This window comes from Dermacentor andersoni, chromosome 4 (assembly GCF_023375885.2).
Source record: "Dermacentor andersoni chromosome 4, qqDerAnde1_hic_scaffold, whole genome shotgun sequence".
NCBI classification, from domain to species: Eukaryota; Metazoa; Arthropoda; class Arachnida; order Ixodida; family Ixodidae; genus Dermacentor; species Dermacentor andersoni.
In genome coordinates, this window is record NC_092817.1 from 192,381,778 (window position 1) to 192,405,181 (window position 23,404).

Here is a 23,404-nt window from a genome sequence, read left to right on the forward strand (position 1 = left end):
CTCGTGCATTTTTTAACCAGTTGCACTACAAGGTAATGCAATTATTTATTTGTTGTGTGCTCGAGTAGTCGAAATTAATTACTGGGCTGACAACACTCTTCAAAAAACAAATATAATCTAGATGAAACATTTTCTGGCAGTACGCCTTTACAGCGACACTGATACTTGTCAAGGGCAAGGCAATTAATTATGTTTTCTAAACATCAAATAGAACTGGACAAGTACAAGTTTCTTTTGTCTTATAAAACAAATGCAATGAGCTTTTTATTATGAGTGGTTGAGTACTAGTGACAGAATATAAATTAGGAGTGCCTTCGTCATCAGGCAAGTACTTGAATGTACCGGGGGAGTCTCTAATCTTGTCCTGCAATTACCTCAATTTCTAGGTTACTAAAGCTCTGTAAGTGATAGTATTGATGCCTTTAACATTCTCGAGCACAAATCTATCACTTTAGGTTGACTTAACATTTGCCTTTAGAGTCCCTTTAATGACCACAAAGCAGAGTCAATGGAGACTCAGCTGATCTAAGCCAGAAGCCTTGTGGCAAGCAGCACACGTAAGGAAACCTCCAAACATTTTAGTAATCCTTGCTTTGCCGCTGTGCACTTATAATCAGAATGACATGTTTTACCTTTAATGTAGTCTGACACCAGCCTCATCACCTCAGATATAAGTAGTTACAAGAGACCGTCACAAATCTGTCTGGTATATCCCCTTTTCATGTGATTCCCCTGAAAGCATCAGAAGAGACTCTCACGGTTGTCCTTTACACTGTTATGAGAAATAAATAACCACGAGGACTCTGAACAGATGGCGCTAGCGGTGTGCGACAATTATCATTGGAAAAAGGCAAAAAGAGCAATGCAAATGATGCCAACCACATGACTTTTTCTCACTGAAGCTTCCTTCCAACCGTTCTTCTGCACTTGCCACTGACGATACATTTGAGCTTTAGTATACCGTAATAAAGCTGAGTTACCTATTAGGGAACAACCTATGATAAAGATCAGCCTCAAGAAACAGCTGGGTAATTAAGAGTGAAGATGGCTTTCGCAACTGCCATGACATATTTCGGAATGCACACGGACTTTACCTGCAAATGAGCACAGTATGTCTATCACTACTGCATAGAACTTGCTTATGGTCTTCTTGAAGTTTTGCTGCTTATTCAGACAACAATGCAAAAAAAAAGATTGTTGTGTCTAGGAGGATAATAATGAAACACATACAGAGAATCAGGTCCTTCCCCCCCAGCACACTGCATTGATTAATTAATTAATTACTTCATTCATGGGGTTTAACCCTTTGCAGTCATGTGTTGGACCTGGGAAGCGAAAATATCTCTTCTGCTCAGATGCCGAGTAATGCCTGATGTGCACAAGCTCGTGTTTGCCTGTTATTGGGGTTGGTAGCACCAGCGTTTGTAATTGCTGTACTTTGCAATGTCTCCAGGCAAGGGGGGCATATTTTTTCCCTGCCCTCATGCTTAAAGAAACTTTTGTGCGATTTGTGGTGTTAAGCGCCAACAGGATGGCGCAGTTTTCTGTGCATGCGGTTTATTGACAAAATTCATGTAAGTTTGGCAAAATTAGAAAATGATTTTACTGCCATGCATGACCTTATTTTGCCTTTAAATGGTGAGGAAACGTCACTGGATGAGAGCATTTTAGAAGACAGTGAACATGAGCAGCCTGCAAACCTGCATTGCAAATCCTGGACTCCACCAGGAGAGTGCGTCAAACGCTACTCTGCAATGGTTCAGAACTGTTGAGAGCCTCAGGAATAAGTGAATTTTCTTAAAGGAAACACTTGACAAGGGTTCATTTGTCCGAGTGATTTTTCTGTGTGGCGCCAAAATCCACAAAATGGCTGCCGACTGGAACCACCAAAAATTGGGTAATTACACGTAACCGTAAAGGGTTAACTCTTTCCGTACCACGCTATCTATTATCCCTAATTCTGACCAAAAACGGTGCAATAATATTTAAAGATCCCCCCGTAGCCAACATGTTATACTACCTCCACCAGAATAAACTTGCTTCTGCTTATGACTACCCCACAAATTGTGTGCGGCCACATACGAGAAGCATGACAGAGCACCAAGACTAAACCAGCTAGCTCGTTTGTAGCATTGCAATAAAATTAAATTTAATGTTGTCAAGCTGAGCTTGTCTTTGGCTGTTTTTGCCACAAATGCGTGGCCGAATCCAGCTTGTAAATGGCATGGCAGGGGTCAATGTCCAAAAGTCTACGACAGCCACCTCAGCAGACGGCTCTACTTAACTTTGACTTTAACACGCACTTAAATCTAAGCAAGTGAGTGTTTCTGCACCGTGTTGAATGCACTGTTCAGTGATATTTTTTGTATATGTAACAAAGAAATGGTTGTTTATAATGTGTGTTCGTAAGCTTCGGAGTTGTTTACATTGTGTATTTCATGAAAGATGTTACGTTTGAACTCCTGCACCATTCCTCGTTGATGCCTTTGTCTTTTTGAGGAATGGTGGGGCCAGTTCCACTGCCATAATGCAGCTTTCTTCCCCCACCATTCGTGCCACTCGTGCACAGCTCTGTCACATACTCGTGTGGTAAAAAAAAGCATCAAACTGAAATGCGACTGTCGTGGGCAGGAATCGAACCCGTGACTTTGTCCTCAACAGCAGAACGCTGTAGCTACAGAGCTACCGCAGTGGGTCATGCACCGCCTTAACCCTTGCGGGGAGACTCGGGCCACGATGGAAGGAGGACGTTGAACAGGTAGAAGACCAGCACAGTAGTGGCCATGGGCCTCCTAGCCACGGCTCGGACCCTAGACTCATCCGCAACCTTCGTGGACAGCAGGCGAGCTGAGCTCATCAAGCGCACACTTGCAAAACAAGACAAACAATGAGCTGAAATGCACCCAAACGTGCAGTGAAGCCTCCCTTTGTCACAGTGCGTAACAAAATTTACACTGAACCTGTTAAGGGGAATTTCTGAAGCAGTTTTCGTGCAGTGGCATGGTTGATATCAAATGCAAATGCAATGCAAGGCATGGCGGAGCTTCAAATTTATTTTCAGACGTAATTATCAATGCTAACAAAATGTTATAAAATAATGGATGCCTAGGGCATACCCCATTTGAATGGACAACAGCTCACTGGTGTGGATTTTCTTTAGCCAGTAATTCTGCTATTTTTGTTTCTGACGCTGCTTAATGGCTCGACGTTGGAGGTCAGCAAGGAGTTCATACGAGTGCGGCAATGAAAAGTGCCGGCGTCACGCTGCAATGCAGTCGGCGTGTCAGCCATCATTAAGAACAGCCAGCTACTGCCACGCTTGAACACAGAGTCCATGAGCCAGCAAACAGACTCGGAGTCTATTGGAAGGGGGCGAGAAGTCATACAGCTTCACTGTCTTTGATGTAACAGTTGTCAGAGTGGCATACATCTGTGAAGTATTTTTTTATTATATGTGTAATGAAGAAAGGAAGAGAATGACATACCGATCATCATCAAGAGCGGAGGGCACGAGACCGGCGCTCGAACAGCACCATCTTGTTCTCCCTGCTCACTGTTCCGAGCTACCGCCCGTTTGTTGGACTCATCCAATAAACTTCCTTACATTTGGTGGATCGTGCTAGGTATGCACATCGCCGGCAACCTGGAACTCCGATCCCGCACGTTGCACTCCACCATGCAAGCTGACGCAGCCCAACAGCCGCCACCTCTCCCAGCCACCGTTTGCCCCAGCCTGGTTCGCCAGCGAGACCCCCCGGTATTTTTGGGTACGGAAGACCAGGACGTCGAGGACTGGCTGTCGTCCTACGAAAAAGTTAGTGCACCCAACAAGTGGGATGACGCTGCTAAGTTGAGTACCGCGAACTTTTACTTGGCTGGCGTGGCGAAGCTGTGGTATGCGAACCACGAATCGGAATTTCAGAACTGGTCCGCTTTTAAGGAGGCAATATCTGTCGTTTTCGGTCGCCCTGCCGTGCGGAAGTTATGCGCTGAGCAACGGCTGTGCACACGGGCACAGCAACCGAATGAAACTTTTACCGCCTATATTGAGGGCATAATCGATCTCTGCAGGCGCGCCAATGCCTCAATGAGCGAAAGTGCCAAAATACAGCATATTATGAAGGGCGTCGACGACGATGTCTTTCAAATGCTTCTTGCGAAGTCTCCTGGCACTGTGTCTGAAGTTGTGACTCTGTACCACAGCTATGACGAGTTGAGAAGGCAGCGGGCTCTCACCCGACGTTCATCTCAGACGTACAATCAACCGCTCGCTGCACTGGACATCATGCCTGACCAGTCATACCTTATCGCACAAATGAAAGAATTTGTGCGTGAGGAGGTGGCCCGTCAGTTGTCTCTCCTGCCGTTTGCTCAGCGTCAGGAGCTCCCACAACAGCAGCAACTGCAGCGACCAATCTTGTTGGCTCCCGTGCTTCAACACGTCATTCGAGAGCAGATTTCCGAGGCCATGCCGGTGCCCATTCAGCAGCAACCTGTCGCCGCGCCTCTTAGTTACGCTGAGGTAGCAAAGCGGCAGCAGCTTCAGCAGCCCTCACCGCCCCATGGTGTGTCGTATGCTGCAGCCCCGATTCAGCCGTCCGTGACATAGGCTGCTCCCATTCCTGCAAATCCCTGGCGAACGCGCGACAACTGGCCGATCTGTTTTGCACGTGGTGGCCCTGGTCATATCGCCCGATTCTGCCGCTGTCGCGCGCCAGGATACTCAGACGCCCGTTCACCGAACTACATCGATCGTCTCTGCTCTCGTTATGAAAGTCTGGGTCCCCAAACAAGCACGTCTTCACATGACTATCCGCAACCCACGTCTTGTCGCTCACCTTCAGTCCGTAGCCACTCCTTGTTGCCCATGCGTCATCGACCAGCCCCTGAAAATGAGGGAACCCAGCCACCGCAGTTCGTGAGGCAAGAACTGCGCTGTCGAAATGCTAAAGTCCCCGAACTTTGCCGTCGAATATTGTAGAAGTTTTTGTAGAAGGCACCCGCGCATATGCTCTTATCGATACTGGTGCTGCTGTTTCTGTTATAGACGCCACACTTTGCCGCAAGCTTCGGAAGGTGACCACACCTCTTGAGATGATGCCCTTACGTACAGCGAATGGAGACCCTGTTCGGCCTATAGCTGCCTGCACTGCTCGACTCATTATAGCTAAAGAGAACTACATTGTTGAGTTTATCGTCCTTTCACCTTGCTCGTACGACATCATACTTGGCTGGGACTTTCTATCGTATAATCACGCCGTTATTGATTGTGTCAGATCTGAACTTGAGCTCTTCCCGTTGTGTGACCAGTCCTACAACCCCGCTCATCAAGCCGCACACAACATAGTCGTCACAGAAGACACAGAAATTCCGCCGACAGCAGCTGTTTTGCTCCCCGTGTTCTGCAACAGCATATGTGATGACGCTGCATTCTTTGAACCATCACGCCTTCTTCTAAGTCAGAAGCCACTTTTTTTGCCTTATTCGACCCTCTCTATTTCGAATGGAACAAGCGCTCTCTGCCTCACAAATCCTCTTCCATATCCCATCAGACTGCTTAAAGGTGAATCCCTTGGATGCATGCAACCCATTGATATCGGCCATATTTTTTCCGTGCAGCAAGATTCAGCTCAACGCGACCTCGACGTCATCAGTGCTCTTACTCCTTCTGATGTACCAGCTGCCGACCTATTCGATTCGTCGATCGCAGACTGACTGTCACCATTTGAACGCTCTGCTCTTCTCCAGCTGCTCTACCAGTTCCGCGACTCTTTCGATGCTGCCCAACGTGCCCTTGGCCGAACTTCTACCATTGTTCACAACATCGACACCGGCTCCAACTCGCCAGTGCGACAACGCCCTTACCGCGTCTCTACTGCGGAACGTCAAGTTATTACCGACCAGGTTGACGATATGCTTAAACGCGACGTTATTCACCCTTCACAAAGTCCGTGGGCATCACCTGTGGTTCTCGTTAAAAAAAAGGATGGATCAATTCGCTTCTGCGTGGATTACCGGCGCCTAAACAAGGTCACTCGAAAAGATGTGTACCCTTTACCCAGAAATGACGATGCCCTTGATTGCCTACAAGGTGCCGAGTTTTTTTTCGTCGTTAGATTTGCGTTCCGGGTATTGGCAGGTGCCTTTAGCAGAGGCCGACAGTTCAAAGACAGCCTTCGTCACGCCCGACGGTCCATAGGAATTCAATGTCATGCCCTTCGGCCTCTGCAATGCGCCTGCCCCCTTCGAGCGCATGATGGACTCCGTTCTGCGGGGTTTGAAGTGGCACATGTGTCTCTGCTACCTCGACAACATTGTTGTCCTTGCGCCAGATTTCGCAACCCATCTCGTATGCCTCAACCATGTCCTGACGTGTCTGAATACCGCTCAGCTGCAACTAAATCTCAAGAAGTGCCGCTTTGCTGCGCGAAAACTTACAATTCTTGGTCACGTCGTATCAAAGGACGGTGTGCTTCCGGACCCAGCTAAACTACGTGCCGTGACCGACTTCCCCAAACCAACGACTCTAAAGCAGTTATGAAGCTTCATAGGGTTATGCTCCTACTTTCGTCGGTTTGTGCACAACTTTGCCTCTATAACTGCACCTTTGACCCAACTTTTAAGCAGCGCCTCCAATATCTCGTCATGGTCTTCTGAGTGTGACCAAGCCTTCTACACCCTTCGCCGTCTCCTGACGTCACCACCTATACTGCGCCACTACGATCCTACGGCCGCAACTGAGGTGCACACAGACGCCAGCGGTGTCGGCCCCGGTGCTGTTCTCACGCAACGAAAGCCTGGGTTCGCAGAGTATGTCGTCGCATACGCCAGCAGAACGCTCACCAAGGCTGAGTCAAACTATAGCGTCGCCGAGAAAGAATGCTTGGCAATAGTCTGGGCCCTTGTCAAGTTCCGCCCTTACTTATATGGCCGCATGTTTGATGTAGTTACGGACCATCATGCATTATGTTGGTTGTCTTCGTTGAAGGATCCGTCAGGTCACCTTGCCCGCTGGGCTCTTCGACTTCAAGAATTTGACATCCGCGTTATATATCGTTTCGGACGCAAGCATGCTGATGCTGATGCACTGCCGCGGTTACCACTATCCACCGAAACTGAGTCCATATCCACTATAGACCACCCATTGTCAGCTCTTGATGTCGCCACCGTCTCCTCTGCACAGCGCCACGATCCCTGGATCGCTTCGCTTCTTGAAATTTTATTCGAGACACCCACCCTTTCGACTGTCCAATGTACAATGTTGCACTGGTGGAGAAGTGCTTGAATTACATCGGAGAGAAATATGCGGCCACAGTCACTGAGGAGTTCGCGAGGAGGAACGTGCCGAAGCACAAAACGCTTGAGGATGAAAGAGGTGACGTCCTGTGCTGTCGCCGTGGGAAGAGCAGCGGTTTCGGCGTATTGGGTAAGGTGGTTGACAGCAATGATATCCCATCGGTTTCCCACCGTGGCCTACCACCCTCAGACGAACGGTCTCACTGAGCGGTTTAATCGGACACTGGGCGACATGCTTGCGACACATGTTGCATCTGATCAATCAAACAGGGACCTGGTTCTTCCATTTGCGACATACGCGTATAACACCACTATGCAAGTTACAACCGGGTTTTCCCCCTTCTTCCTTCTGTACGGTCGCCAGCCGACGCACACTATCAACATGTTGCTGCCATACGCACCAGATGCCTCAGAGTGCACGCCCGTGTCAGCAGCCGCCCGTTACGCTGAAGATTGCCGACGATTTGCCAAGCGCTTTACTACAGCCAACCAACAACGCCAGAAAAATGCCCGCAATGATGATCACTCTCCTACCGCAAAATTTGCTCCTGGAGCACTTGTGTGGTTGCTTGTACCACCCTGCACCCCTGGCTTGTCGTCCAAACTGCTCCTAAATGATCATGGTCCCTACCGCGTCGTCGAGCGTACTTTCCCCGTAAACTATGTCATTCAACCTCTTACGCTGCAACGCGACCGTCGTCGACGTGGAAGTGATGTTATTCACATAGACCGCCTCAAGCCGTACTTCAACCCTCTTGTCCGCACCTGTTAGATTGCCAGGATGGCTCCACCTTTCCCGACGGGGGCAATTGTAATGAAGAAAGGAAGAGAATGACATACCGATCATCACAAAGAGCGGAGGGCAAGAGACCGGCGCTCGAACACCACCAACTTGTTCTCCCTGCTCACTGTTCCGAGCTACCGCCCGTTTGTTGGACTCATCCAATAAACTTCCTTACATATGTAGTAAACTTTGCCCTTCTGATATAAACATTTTGCTTGTTCATGCTTTATATAGTCGACAAAACTGTGCACACCATCTTATTTGCTAGTGGTTTTCATTTTTTTTTTTTGTGCTGAAAGGGACAAAGGGACATTGAAGGTGAACTATATTAGTAAACTGCCCATTCTATACTGTCCTAAAAAGCCACCCTTACCACAACAAGAGCGCCGGTAAGCTAGAAAAGACGCAATAACAAAAGACAGGTGGCAACATAGCCTGGAGGTGCCCACGGCAGCTCACCGTGACATTTCACCCTTTCACAGTGTCTGCTGAGGCCTAGTGACCAAGAACTGGACGTGGCACATTTCAAGAACATTCACTGGGGCATACTGGACCAAACACGAAAAAAATACATTGAAATTTGTGAGTCCCACTTAAGTGGCAGACCTGGTTTTCTGGCACGAAATTTATAAAATGACGACTTAGACCTTTATTTCCTCTTCCAGTAATCAAGCTATTACTGCAACATTGGGGAAAATATAGTTTTGAAGTGACACTTAATCAGCATAAACTGATTTAGTGTTTCTCTTCAGTGCCCCTTTCACTATTTCGATACCGCTGGAAATGTGCTCATTTTAGGTGCTTTTAGGTTTTGCATTTTATTTCAAGATGCAGTAGCCACAAGGAATATTGCGATACCTAAAATTATAGCCCGGTCACTGGTGCTTCGAATGGACATATAGCTGTAATAATTGCTCAGACAATTTTTGAGAATTCTTATGTGAAACTTCAAAGAAGCTCCTTAGAAACGTGAATGAAAGTAATAATTTGCTATTTTTAGTATAAGCACTGAGTAAAAAGAAAACAAGAAAAAGAAATTATTTATATATATATTTTATTTATATTTTATTTATTTTCCCAATTTGTTAGAAAAACGTGACAAACGTGACAATATATGCAGACGACTCTGTGTAGTAAAACCAAAGTTCAGATGAAACGAAATTAGCACATAACTAGAAGAAATAAAAAAAATTGAAGCACCTATAATTCAGGATACATCAAAGGCACTTAGAAGAGAATTGGAAGCAATAACAGAAGGATAGCAAAGGTACCAGAGGAATACATATACAAAATATATATAAAAAGTGGATACTATATAAAATATACCGTATTTACTCATACAATTTGCGCACTTTTTCTCGGAATATTAGAGCTCCAATAAGGGGGTGCGCAAATTACGCGGAGATTTCGCGAAGACATTCGAAATAATGTGTAATATGTAGTAACGTGTGCGGTATATACATAAAAAAGAAGATAAATTATAGCACAAACTAAGGGTACTTGTTTATTTAACAGAATTAGCACTAACTTTGACCAGCCAGATTCGGTCATGCACGCTCTAGTCGGAATCACTGGTCGAGAGGTCCGACTGGGAATCAAAGCGGCCGCTGTCACCGCCCTCCCAAAGTGCATCGTCCTTGGTTTCGTTGAGCGTGTTCGAAAGCCCCGTCTTCTTGAAGCTCTTCTCGACAATACTGGGAGAAACCAGGTCCCACGCTGCGAGTATCCACTCGCAGACCATCTCTAGTGGCAGTCTCTTCATTCTGCCAGTGGGAGTGAGCCCATGCTCTCCGCTGGCCATCCATTCCACGTACATCTTGCGCACGTAGTCGTTGAAGGATTTATTTATGGAGACATCCAAGGGCTGTAGAACAGATGTTAGTCTGCCCCGGATAATAGCCAGGTTGGTCCTCATGTCCCGCGACTTCTCCTTTACGCTGTCCACGAAATGGCCTTTGAAACTGTCGAGCGCACCAGCAGCGATGGCAGTCGCAGTAAGGCCCCTGGTTGCTTACCCCAGACAGTGTCGAGCCAGTCGTTCATCAGTTCTTCATTCATCCAGCCTTTTTCTTGGGTGTGCATGTGAATACGGCCTTCAACCTTCAATTTGGGCAATGTCTTCGGCTTGAAGATCACGAACGACGGTAGTTTTCGGCCATCAGCTGTCACGGCAAGCATAACCGTGCAGCGTTGCTTTTCACACCCGGTTGTCTTTATAGGAACGGACGAGACGCCTTTCTCGCTCACTGTTGCATTAGGTTAGGTTATGTTAGGTTATTCTAATGGCGGCAGAGAAGGGGAGATAGAGGGAGGCAAACGCTCGAGCAGTTCCGACAACCCGTGAACAGGTTCGCGTGTTTGGGTACGGTTCCTAGAACATAATATTCTAGGGACCGTAGTTCGGGGGCTTCCAGAGAAAAGAATGAAGTCCTCGGAAGAAGGGACTTCGCACTTGCAGCCCGTCTTGTGCACGACTGTGCTCGCCTGCACATGCGAGCTGGCTCAGATGAGATGGGGAGCGTAAAATATGTGAGTAAAAACATTTTTTTTTGTAAAGCTGGCTAAATATTAGGGGTGCGCAAATTATCCAGGTAAATACGGTATATAAAAAGTCAAATACAGTCCAAACCGTTTATAACAAACTCGATAGATCCATGAAAAGTAGTCGTTATATATGGACTCACCCTTAAAGACGCTCAGAAATTAACCACACTGAAGCTGGCAACAACAGTTACAATTTAGCAACACTTTGGCCTGAAAACCAGGTTATCAGTGCAATTTTTGTTCTCAGTGTGTTCCTGCACCTAGCTGCAAACTTCCTTTAGAAACATTCATCTAAAGAACGAAATTCGTCGTCGTGCAGCTCTTTCAACACTGCACTTGTTTCTGATCACCTGTCATTTCCGAACTGCAAGCACAGCTGCCATTGCTTATTCGAGAGCCTGTGATATATTTTAGTACCAGTGGGACACCACTGTATTCTGCACACGAGAGCGAAGCGTTCTAGTTGGCCGGAAGTGTAAACATATGGAACTACTGCAGCATGCTGCCATTCCGCAAAGGTCTCAGTCATCATGGTCTTAGCATTACGAATGCGTGTCAGCCACACAAGAGCTGTAAAATCATGTTGTCTATGTCACTTCGGACAAAAAAAATATTAAAAAATGTGATGTTTGGAAGGTAAGACGTCTCCACGAACCGTTATAAGCAATCGGCAATGCATAAATGAAGTGCTGCCGAACGGTGATCTCCCGATAACAGTGTAGTAACCACCAACCTACTCGCCGACTCAAGCTGCATCGACAGGAACGCTTGAGCGGCCGTTCCCATGGTGGAAATACATAGATGGTCTTTTCAAATTTGTTGAAACAGGCATAATGCACATAGTGCCAAATGGACGACTGTGCAAAAAAAAAAAACAGTGATGCCATCATGGCATCCGATATTGCACCGGCGCACGTGCCAGCGCCAAGCTGTTTATGCTGTATGCGGCATGCCTCCGTGCCGCAGGCGCGCCTTGAATACGCGTGACCACGCCCGACCTCCTTTGCGGCTTCCGAAATCCACGCGAGGCGGCAGTGGCTCGCTCATCATGAAGACGGTATCATTGATGCGATTGGACTAGAGCAGGGCGTGCGCTGCCCTGTGGCCAGTTTGGTCGCACTTCTGTGCTTTGGCACTTTGTGAGTCACCTCTTTTTACCGTGACCGGGATCGAAGCATTCATCGTAGCAACATAGTGATTCGAAAAAAAAAAAAGAAATCATTATATTCAGAAGCAGCTTTCATAGGGAGGGCCGAAAAATTGTAAATAAACTGAAATGTGATCGTTACAACCGATAGATCATTATATTTGATTTGTTATAAGTGGGTTCGACCGCTTATAAAATATGTACCTGGTTCCTGCTTCCCAACTCTTGTAAGTCAAATTATGGAAAACGATTATAAAGATTTGTTGGCGTCAATACTCGTAATAGTGATGCTCATACTATGCGGGAAAGCAGTAGCTTTGCAAATGTGAAAACAGGCAAATTCCTGCTGTACAGGCAGCATTTCTTCTTACTCATTCTAGCAGTTAGTATTTTACTGCGTTCTTTAGGCCAACGAAGCAATGGTTGTCAGGTGAGGGAGCACGCCAGAAGCCTCCTCATACTTGATTATTCCTTTCGATCAGTTTTTCTATGCAAGCAAGGTGGTCTAGCGTGCATTAAACTGGTACTGGAGCCTCCATGCGCTTTGTTCAGTTCCCGTACAGTGCCACATAGTATTGTGGAGTGTTGCACAACATTGTACAGTAATGAATAAGGGCACTTGCACACGTGGTGTTCAAAATGTTAGAGATAAGGCAGCTAGTAAAACTTCAATCCAATGTCAGTCTGAAATCGTCTGGGTACTTTTGCCTGAGTGAAAATCCCAAACTACAGGAAGGATTGCTCGCCATAATTTGTACATATGCTGTCGAAGCGCTGATGGATAAGAGCAACCCACAGTGTGGAAAATAAAGTTGCACTTGATACTGAACACAATTATCAAAATAACACGCACTCATGAGCATCTACCATTGTTTGAGACATCGTTAAAAGAGCCCATAAGTCGGACTAGAATATTAACAACCCAAAAATGTCTTCACTGCTGCTGTCATATCCGCCATCTCATCCCCGATTTTTTTTTTTTGCATTCGTCTTTTGTCCTGTTAGAACGCTTCTAGAAAAACTGCAGCTGCTCCTCCAACAACGGCACTGACAATAGCCATTAGTGCCAACGCTACTTGCTGTGTAACAGCTTTGACATGTGATCTGCCACAATTATATAAAATGCAGATATAACTGCCCAATTCACAACAGCTAATAAAAGGATGCTAATCACGATGTTCGCACTTAACTGAGGGCAACGTGATGAAAGGTTTTACATGCACAATTGCTTTCAGGCATTCTCTCCTAAACACATTTTGTTCCAGCTCATTCTGGACATTACTTCTGTAGTGGCTGCACGTCTGCCGATAACCTACACGTGCGCTACTGCGACACGCCCCTTTGATAAGAGCTTATATACCGCGGCGCCGAGCGTAGCCGGCGCACTTCTTCCCAGCTTATCACAGTCGGCGGCCCAGCTGTGCTGGTGCTCGCCAGTCACCTTGTCAATGGAATAAAGCAATTCCCTTTGCGTACTGTCCCTGCAACTACCTGGTTCCTGCCTGCCTGGAAGAACACCACATAATGGCGATGAGGATCAACGCATCGACAGCGGGACCCTGCAGCTAAGTTGACAGTCTCTTCTTCGGACCCGACAATACTGCGAAATGGCCTTGCAGCTGGGACAGATGGAACCTTTTGACGACTCGACCAGTGACTGGACGTCGTACGACGAGCGACTCTCATCGTATCTGAGGGCAAACAAGGTTCCAGCCAACCTTCAAGTCGACGTTTTCGTGAGTCTCATCGGTCCAAAAACCTACCAACTGTTAAAGTCTTTGACTGCTCCCGATACGCCTACATCGAAGTTGTTAAGCGAGTTGAGGGAAGTTTTGAGCAAACACCTGTCGCCAAAGCCATCCGTTATTGCCGAGAGAGCCAAGTTTTATCGTGCCGTGCAGGGCGAAACGCAGACGATAGCTCAGTTTGTAGAAGAGATACGCAGGCTAGCTCAAACCTGCGACTTCGGTTCTTTTCTCGACGATGTGCTTCGCGACAAGTTTGTGTGTGGCATGCGGCGAATAGATATCCAGAGACAGCTGTTCGTCGAGGACAAGCACTTAACTTTCCAGGAGGCAGTTGACCGTGCTCTGGCGTCCAAGGCCGCAATGAACAATGCAGTGACAGCCCATGATTTATCAGATAGCGGTGGCCTAGTTCACCGAATGCAGAGCGGAAAGCAGAAGAATAAGTACGCAAGTAAACGTGCCAAATCCCAGCAGTGTTATTGCTGTGGTTCTTTTAAGCACGATGCGCGAGCGTGTCCGCACGTACGAGCTACTTGCTTCGAATGTAACCGGCAGGGGCACATACGCAGAATGTGCAGAGCAAGAGCGGAACCAAAAAACCAGAAGCAGTGTATGCGCACGCTTGAGTGCAAGACCCAGCACGACTTCACTAAGCTCAACAGTGTCGACGTGTCACGAATGGCACCCATAATGGTAGGCGTAAATGTAGAAGGAACTACCGTAAACATGGAGCTCGACACTGGAGCAGAAGTATCGGTCATGTCGCACCATCAGGCTAAAGTGTACTTTCCTGGTGTTCGTTTGCAACCAACAAAGATGCAACTGAAGACGTACACAGGGGAAACCATAAAGCCTATAGGAGTAATGGATGTGCTGGTCCGCCACAATAACCAAGAGGCACGATTGCCGCTTTACATTGTTCCGCAAGGCGGCATACCGCTCTTAGGTCGCAACTGGCTACAGCATATCAGGCTAGACTGGGGTGGCATTCGAGGTCTTTGCAAGGTGTCCACTGCGTCAGGCAGTCCACCTGCAGCACTAGAAACGCTGCTACGGAAAAACGAAGACCTGTTTAAGGATGAGTTAGGGACCATACAAGGAGAGCAGGCAAGCCTCAAGTTTAAGGATGACCAAATGCCTCGTTTTCTAAAAGCACGGAGTGTGCCTTTCGCTCTTGTGAAAAGGGTAGAGGCTGAATTGGAAAAGCTCGAGAAGTTGAGAATCATTTCTCATGTCGCCAGTAGCAAGTATGCTACGCCAATTGTTCCCGTAGCAAAGAGCGACGGGTCGATTAGAATCTGTGGAGATTACAAACTCACGCTGAACCCAATCCTAGATGTAGAAACGTACCCGCTTCCAAAGCTGGATGAGCTTTTGGCAGCATTAGCTGGCGGTCAGAAATTCTCCAAAATTGATTTAAGTCGGGCTTATCAGCAAGTTGAGATGGACGAGGAATCCAAAGCCTACCTGACCTTGAACACGTCCAAGGGCTTATATGTTGTTAACCGCTTGCCTTTTGGCATCGCCTCAGCGCCGGCGATCTTTCAGAAGATCATGGATAATATTCTGAAGGGCCTTGACGGAGTTACTTGTTACATCGATGACATCATGGTCACCGGAAAGACTGAACAGGAACACCTAAAGAATTTGGAGGCGGTATTGAGACGGTTATCAGACAGAGGCATCAGGGTAAAGAAAGAAAAATGCGAGTTTTTCAAAGACAAGTTGCAGTACTTGGGACATGTCATTAGCGCGCACGGAATTGAACCGGCAACTGACAAGCTAGAAGCCATCGCAAAGGCTCCGCGTCCCACGGACAAGCAGCAATTGCATTCACTGTTGGGCTTGATAAACTACTATGGCAAGTTTGTTCCTAACCTGTCAAACGTCGTTTTACCCCTAAACAGATTGCTGCGACTCGATGTTCCCTGGGCCTGGAGTGACGAGTGCGAAGCAGCCTTCTCGCATATCAAGCAGCTGCTGTCGCAGCCACCGGTTCTCGCTCACTACGACCCCAGTGCGCCCCTGCAACTGTAGTGTGATGCATCGGCATACGGTATAGGAGCTGTCATCTCTCATGTGGAGCCAAATGGTCAGTGCCATCCAGTTGCGTACGCATCACGTACCTTAACTTCAGCGGAGGTCAACTATAGTCAACTGGAAAAAGAGGCACTCGCTCTAGTTTTCGGCGTCAAACGTTTCCACTACTATCTTTTCGGGCGTTCATTTGTTCTCGTTACTGACCACAAACCCTTGCAGACAATTTTCGGTCCCAAGACGGGAATACCAACTGTTGCCGCAGCTAGACTGCAACGCTGGGCTTTAGTTCTGTCTGCTTACAATTTTACTTTGAAGTATAAGCCATCGAGTCAAAACGCCGAAGCAGATTGCTTATCTCGATTGCCTCTGCCAAGTGAAAGTGAAGAATGCTCGGATGACCAGTTTTATCTCCTACGCATGCAGTCCTTGCCAATTAACTGTCGTGATGTGGCACGCGAAATGGCCCGAGATCCGATTCTAAATATAGTCATGCAGCACGTAATGAACGGTTGGCCTGAGACCATCGTGAGTGAAGAAATGAAGCTGTTTTTTCACAGACGCTGTGAACTTTCTGCACAGCTAGGGTGTCTTCTTCTTGGAATGAGTGTCGTTATTCCTCGGAAACACCAGTCGCAGATGCTCGAAGAATTGCACCAGGGACATCCTGGAATTGTTCGGATGAGAGAACTAGCACGTAGTTACGTGTGGTGGCCAGGCATCGATCGCGACATTGAGACCCAAGTGCGTTCTTGCAACCCCTGTTTAACTCAACGCGCAATGCCTTGCCCGGCTCCTTTGCACCCGTGGGCATGGCCAACCAGACCATGGGAACGTCTGCATATCGATTTTGCAGGACCTTTCAAGGGCGCCATGTTCCTGGTTGTGGTCGACGCTAACTCCTAGTGGCCGGAGGTGTGCCAAATGCAAGACATGTCCGCGGAAAACATAGTAAACCGTCTCCACGAAATCTTCTGCAGGTTTGGTTACCCTGAAGTTGTGGTATCTGACAATGAACCGCAGTTCATCTCGGCTGTGTTTTCAAACTACCTTAAGAGCATTGGCACGCGCCATGTAAGGACGTCAGCCTACCATCCGAGCAGTAATGAACAAGCTGAATGATTTGTCCAAACTTTGAAAGCGGCACTGCGGAAAAGTACTGCCGCGAGCTTAAGCACCACGTTGGGAGAGTTTTTGTTGTCTTACAGGAACACTCCACATGCCACCATGGGCGAGGCGCCGGCCACTCTCCTGCTACAGCGTAGACTCCGCACCTGTCTAGATGCCGTCAAGCCCTCGCTGCAGCAGAAGGTTTCGACGCGGCAGTTCGTCCAGACAGTGCGTCGCAAGCAGCGCGCACGTGAATTTGCTGTGGGTGAACGTGTTCTTGTGCGAAATTTCAGACGCGGTGCAAAGTGGTTGCCTGGAATTGTGTTAGGGCGGACGGGACCTGTTTCATACAGAGTTCGTGTGGAAATCGGTCGTGCTGCGTTTGCCTGGAAGCACCACCAGAACCACATAATTCAAGCCAGGGATATGGACTTTCCGTACATCCCTGAGCAGCGAGACGACCCCGAGCAGCCGCGACCCGACAGCCGCGACCCGGTGCAGCCAGCTTCGTCTTCTCTTCCAGCCACGGCAGAGCGGCGTTATCCTGCAAGGCAGCGGCGCCCTCCAGACCGCTATGTGCCATGAACTACTTTTTGTTTCAGTGCATGCGCCCGAACTACAATAAGAACGGGGGAGTGTAGTGGCTGCACGTCTACCGATAACCTACACGTGCGCTACTGCGACACGCCCCTTTGATAAGAGCTTATATACCGCGGCGCCGAGCGTAGCCGGCGCACTTCCCAGCTTATCACAGTCGGCGGCCCAGCTGTGCTGGTGCTCGCCAGTCACCTTGTCAATGGAATAAAGCAATTCCCTTTGCGTACTGTCCCTGCAACCGCCTGGTTCCTGCCTGCCTGGAAGAACACCACAACTTCCATCTACTGACCTTGTACATAATAACGAAATCATATGTACTTCAACCATGTTATAGCAAAACAGGATATAACGAAGTAAATGAAATTCCCCTTGAAATCTCCATAGAGATCCGTGTATTTAAAGCCTTGTTATAACGAAGTGAAATCGTTCTGCCAATGAATATAACAAACACGATTGATCTCCGAAACAAAAAAATACCTGACCGTAGTGTGCAGAGTACATCACTTTCTGCAGGGTTCAGTGCTCGTTCGCTGCAGCAGTTAAATACTCCTGCTTCCCCACATCGAATACGTCATCGAGCAACACTATTCTTTCTTGCCACCGTGTGTAGCTGCGTACTCGTGCACAAGCAGAAAGTTCACTATCACACTTCTCCGCAGACCTCTCTCTTGCGCATGCCTGGCTGAGTGAGCCGCTCTACAGGGTGCATCTAAGCGCGGTGGTGTGAAAGATTAGTACATTCACTTGTGCAGCGCAGGCAGGCGCAGCTCGTTGTGAACTCAGAGATCTTGCCGGTACAATCTCGGGGGTCACGTGCAAGACTGTGAGAGTCGTGCCACGCTGTGGGGCCAGCACGGTGATGCGAAAGATTAGTGCATCCACTTCACCCTCCCACTGTGGCGCACCACGCGGGCTGGCAGCTGCGTGTGGTCTCCAAGATCGCATTCGCATAGGTGCAACCTCGGAGGTTACGAGCCGGTCGAGCAAAGCCAGTGTGGCAAAGTTCGCTTGCCTCCTCGATCACACAGTGAAGCGCCGTGTAGTGTGCCGCATGCTGCTCAACCACGACAAGCCAAGTGGAAGGCCGATGCGAAACAACATCACAATGTAGCAGAAGGCAGCTATCAAAAGGCTGTCGCAACAGCTGCTGAGTCGCATCTTGCACACGTCAAAGATTCTTTTGTCGTTTTATTCGAAGTTCAAAGCATGCCGGGCCCTGTAACAGTTCTGCGGGCCGCAAAGCAGTCTTATTTCCATGTTTACAGTTGTGCACCCAATTGGGCATATATTACAGTAAATGGCAATAATGGATATAACGAAGGTTTTTGGCTCCCCTTAAACTTCGTTATGACAAAGTTAGTGTGTGCAAAAAGAAAAAAGAACATGTGTAGGTATACACATGCACACACGCAAAAATGCTTGACAGAGAGAGAGAAAAAAAACCTTTTAGTAACCTGCTCAAGCAGCTAACCTAACTTGCCCAAAGTGCTGTACAGTCAAACCTCGGTATATCGAACACAGATATACTTAATTACAGTCGCCGACCGATTTTCCGGACTCCAAAAATTCGGACATGCCCGATTATTCGGTCAGCTTCGCGGCACCGCCGTTCTCCCCATAGACCATAATGTATAACAACTGCCGAAAGTTCGGACACCTTGCAACCTCTCGTCTGATTTTTCGGACACTCCTTGAGCCAACTCGATCGAGGGCATCATGCACCGACTCTGACCGGCGCATAGTTCGACTTGCTGAACGCCATTTTTGTTTTGAACGGAGCCTCCTTGCTGCCCCACGAAGTGGCGCTACTGGAAATCCCCGCTCATCATCATCGTTTCGCCTGGTTCGATAGAGTGGCCGTACAGCAGTTCCGGTTTCAGCTTAGTAAGCCACGTCAAGACAATCCAGCACCTGATTTGTTTCTTTCGCGCACGACGCTGCGAGCAGGCCGCGGTTTTCGTTTGTGCGACTGGTGTCGGCACGGTGGTGTCTGCTTTGTGCGCTGTGTCGAGGTTTCGGTGTTCCAACGCGGCGTACAGAAACATCGCGTCGAGTGTCTAAGGGCGCCGACAGTGCCCGCGCAGACTGCGCTGGGGAATGCCGGCAAGCGGGTGCCGGGAGGCCTAAGATTTGTCGCCTTCCGATGTGCTCCCTACTGACGCGGAAAACGTTCTGCCGAGACCTGCGCAGTGGTTGCATTGCGATTCCGGACACCGTCTCATTTGACAGTTCCACAGGTACTGACATGCGCAGAACTCGACGACGGCGAGATCATTCGTCAGGTTTCTGCTGCACCGCCGGACGATGACTCCGAGTCGGAAGATGACGCACCATGTGCTACGCTGCCGTCGCATGCGGAGCGCGCACAAGCAGTGACTGTGCTTTCAGCCGCCTATAGTGACCGTGCGACCCTCTCCGAGATTCAGGCTTATCTGATTGCGCGTAAACGGAACAGCGTGCAACGGCGCACTCACGATTTCTTCAAGCCTAATGCCGAGCCCGAATAAGTGCGTGGAAATAAAGGATTTCATTTTTTTTTTATTTAATCTGCTTTTTCGGACACCTGTTTATTCGGACATTTCCGCAGTCCCCGTGAGGTCCGAATAAACGGTCGGCGACTGTATTGCGTATATCAAACACGTTTTATATCACTTGGAAAATCCCATGCTTTTTTCTTTTTTCGAATAGGGTCAGATGTAATATAGATATATCGAACTCCGCTACCCCAGACCACGTGCGCTCTGTTGACAGGTGGTGAGCTTTCCCGCAACACCCTCGAAGATAGGGGTAGTGCGATGGGTATTCCTGACTGCTGCGCCCTATAGTTGCACACCTCGATAGCACCGAGGGCACCATTTAAACGTAGCGGCATACACACGCGACGGCTTGGCTAGTTCCGACAACATCAACGACGCATTGCATTTGCCGCACCGACTCCTCCTCGGTGGCGCGCTCTGCGCCTGCCGCGCCTTGTGAGAACTGGCGGTTTCAATCCACAAAGACGCATGACAGCGCAAGGTCACTGGGCTCAGCCCAGACTTAATACTTTGTTATTGACAGTGCTTCAAAATGCTTTGATTGACAGATGTGGAGATCGCAGCAGAAGTAGCGGCCAAACAAAGACGCTGCCGAGGTTGATCTCACAAGTGCTGATGTTGCCCCGCTCCCGACTTTCAACTGAAGCTGTAGCAGCTTTGGCCCTTCTACGCCGCTACTGTGGCACAACAGAGGGCACCGGCCTGTTGCTTGTGGATTGTTTAGACTATGTTGAGGATTCCGTGTTTAAGCACGTGGCTGCCAGTAAGAAGCAGCCTACACTGCTGCAATACTTTCAGCCAAATAAATAAATACATAAAATAAATAAGTAAGTGAGTATTTACTACGGCACCACGATTGGGGTGCGATCGGGGATCATTGTTCGGAGCGTGCGTTCAGTTGCGCTGTGCTCGATTGGCCTAGACTGCACAGACTTCGCGCCATTGACAAAGTCGGCGCGGCCTACGCTAATTGCATGCGGTGCAATCTACTAGGCACTCCCGGCTGACGAAGTGCATGCTCCGAACAACGATCCCCAGTAAAGCCCTTGGTTCATTGATTGATTTGCAAAAGTTTGATGCATTTTTTACGTTATTTTATACACCGAATTCTGGCTATACCGAACTATTTCGTGATCATCGCACTGTTCGATATATCGAGGTTCGGCTGTAATGAAATCACTGGAGGAAATCAGTTTCTTTTTCCAATGGCAAACAAGCCACTAGAAGGTAGAGAGCATGCCCAAGGAAAGTTGGATTTCGTGCAAGCTGTTTCCCACTGACTAACAAACAGTGCTCGATGCCACTCACAATGATGGGGTGATCCGTGACGTAATCAGCCGCCTTGTAGTTCTTCACTTGGCCAGCGATGGGGTAAGACATCCCGTGGCTTGAAATCCATGACGAAAGGTGAAAACGGGGAGGAAAAAAAAAACGAATATAAAGGAATGCACCACAGTTCTTTATTCACCATAGTGTTTCTCACTATATTACGTAGAGGGAAATCCGGTGCCACCATCTATGGGAGTTTTCTAATGGGCGCTGTGCCCTCATGGGAATTATGGTACTATATCGATGTGCAAGGCTTGTGTTGGCTGGTGTTGTACGAGGCTTCGTCCAAAATGGGGATATGGCTACACAGATAATGCATCCTTATAATAAAATCTTCATGAAACGTTTTCATTCACCCATATCAAATCTTTCAGTCAAGTTTACTCACCTGCAGTGCATAATCAAGTGAAAGAAAGCAAGAACAGACAAGCTGTTCAAAAGCAAGCGCGAAGCTTATTGTCTGTTCTCCAACTTTAGGAGCCCGCTGATACTTTTTCTGTTTCATATAATTTTGCATGCAATCACAAACCCTCATAATGAAACAAAACATGTTTTTATGCAATAATAAACATAAACCCATTTTTATGTGCCGTTTTAGTCGGAACGAATCACTGTGACAGATGGAACGGTCCTAGCCAGGCACATCTTCAAGTTGTCCTGGCTCTGCGAAAACGATGCCAATATGAACTCACAATATACCGGCATTCCCATGCATACCACAGCACAGCAGCGTCAGATTTTTCTCTAGTTAATATAGTGAGAAACTCTGTTATTCGCCATGCCCATATAGCATAGACCGCTTGTCGGGTAAGCCACCCGAGTCGTGAATAGTATCTGCACTATAACAGTACTGCACTACAATCAAAACATTTTTCAAATGCTGCACACATGCAAAGCACGTGGACTAAGCAGCCGCACGTATTGAGAGTTGAAGCGTGTGACCTGGATGTCTGCATCCATTTAAATTTATGAATGCTGAAAGGTTAATTTCTGAGGACCCATCGCCTTAGCATGAAGCAGACAAGATAAAAAATAAAATTAAAAAATAAAGTGAAACGAAAATAAGAAAACAGAAAAAGGAAAGAAACGTAGTGGAAAGTAAGTCACCGACTAAATCTTCAAACTTGCTCAATTTATTAAAATTCCCTGTGGCACCGCCACCAACTGGTTTACTGGTCCGAACATACTGACGGCCACGTTGCTGCGATGGCCTGCTCCTCGCCGCCATATTGGATTACAGATAATTTTCTTTTCACGGCTGTACGATGCGGCTAGGCCTAACCAGCGTCGCTTCATTAGTGTCTAGCGATGAAAGTTGCTGTTTGGTATGGAGTCAACGAAAAACTTAGTAGCGGCCGTATGGCATCCTTAAAGCCGTGAAATCGCCTTGCTAGCAAAACTGAGGGATAGGCGACAAATTGAGTAGCGGCAACTTTGTTCACGGCCGCCATGTGTGCAAAATCATGTGCATTATAGAGAAAAATAGAGCAAGACATTGTCCAATGTCTTGAAAATTTCTTCCCCGTTCTACATTAGCCATGCAGGAGAGGAGTGCAGGGTCTGGCTCAGTGCCAGCGCAATCGCCTGCTGCCACCTGAAAAGCAATGCTGCCCCTTCCCTAAGCAACCTGCTCACAGCAGTGTGGAAGGCATTGAAGATATAGAACAGCCCCATGAAAGAAACAGTGGTACGATCCAGGCTTAATTGGATAGGCTTGGCTTAGTCCACTGCAGAGCCAAAGAAGCCACTGGTCAATGCCATGCCGTTTTTCGGTGGTGCGGAGAAATCGTGCTTGAGGATCCAGCTCCATTTTTGAAAGCCCAAGCAGCCCTTCCGGCACAGAGTGGGCATAGATTGCTCACATTTCGCTGAAATATATCAGGACGTAGCAGGATTCACCTCTTGGCGCAGTTCAGTCAGTGGTAGCACCACTGTTATTATTATTGATATATATGGTACAGCAGAACGTCGCTGATACGATTTTGTTACGTACGATTTCCCGGCGTCAACATTTGCAATTGAGAACCCAAAAAATTACCCAATAGAGCTACGCTTATTTTTTTACCGGTTCATACGTTCCCGGAAAACAATTTTTCGGCACCAACATTCAGTACATTGCCAAACTGCGATCGTATGATACGTTTTCAGGCCGCTAGATCCCATGTAAACAACCAAATGTGTGAGGTGCACGTGATCGAGAACAGTATATAGCTGCCCACCATGGCAGCTTCACCGCAACACTTGCCTGCCTGTATCACGTGAAAATGCCGTGCGC

General features: G+C 47.9%; 1 protein-coding gene across 1 annotated transcript in view; it reads right to left on the bottom strand.

The window, feature by feature from the left end:
* Positions 1–23,404, bottom strand: part of T3dh (Type III alcohol dehydrogenase) — a 77,456-nt gene that overhangs the window by 15,582 nt on the left and 38,470 nt on the right. The window contains exon 9 of the mRNA XM_050177828.3: positions 21,109–21,187. Within this exon, the coding sequence (XP_050033785.1) occupies positions 21,109–21,187 (79 nt within the window). The remainder of the gene's footprint in view (positions 1–21,108; positions 21,188–23,404) is intronic.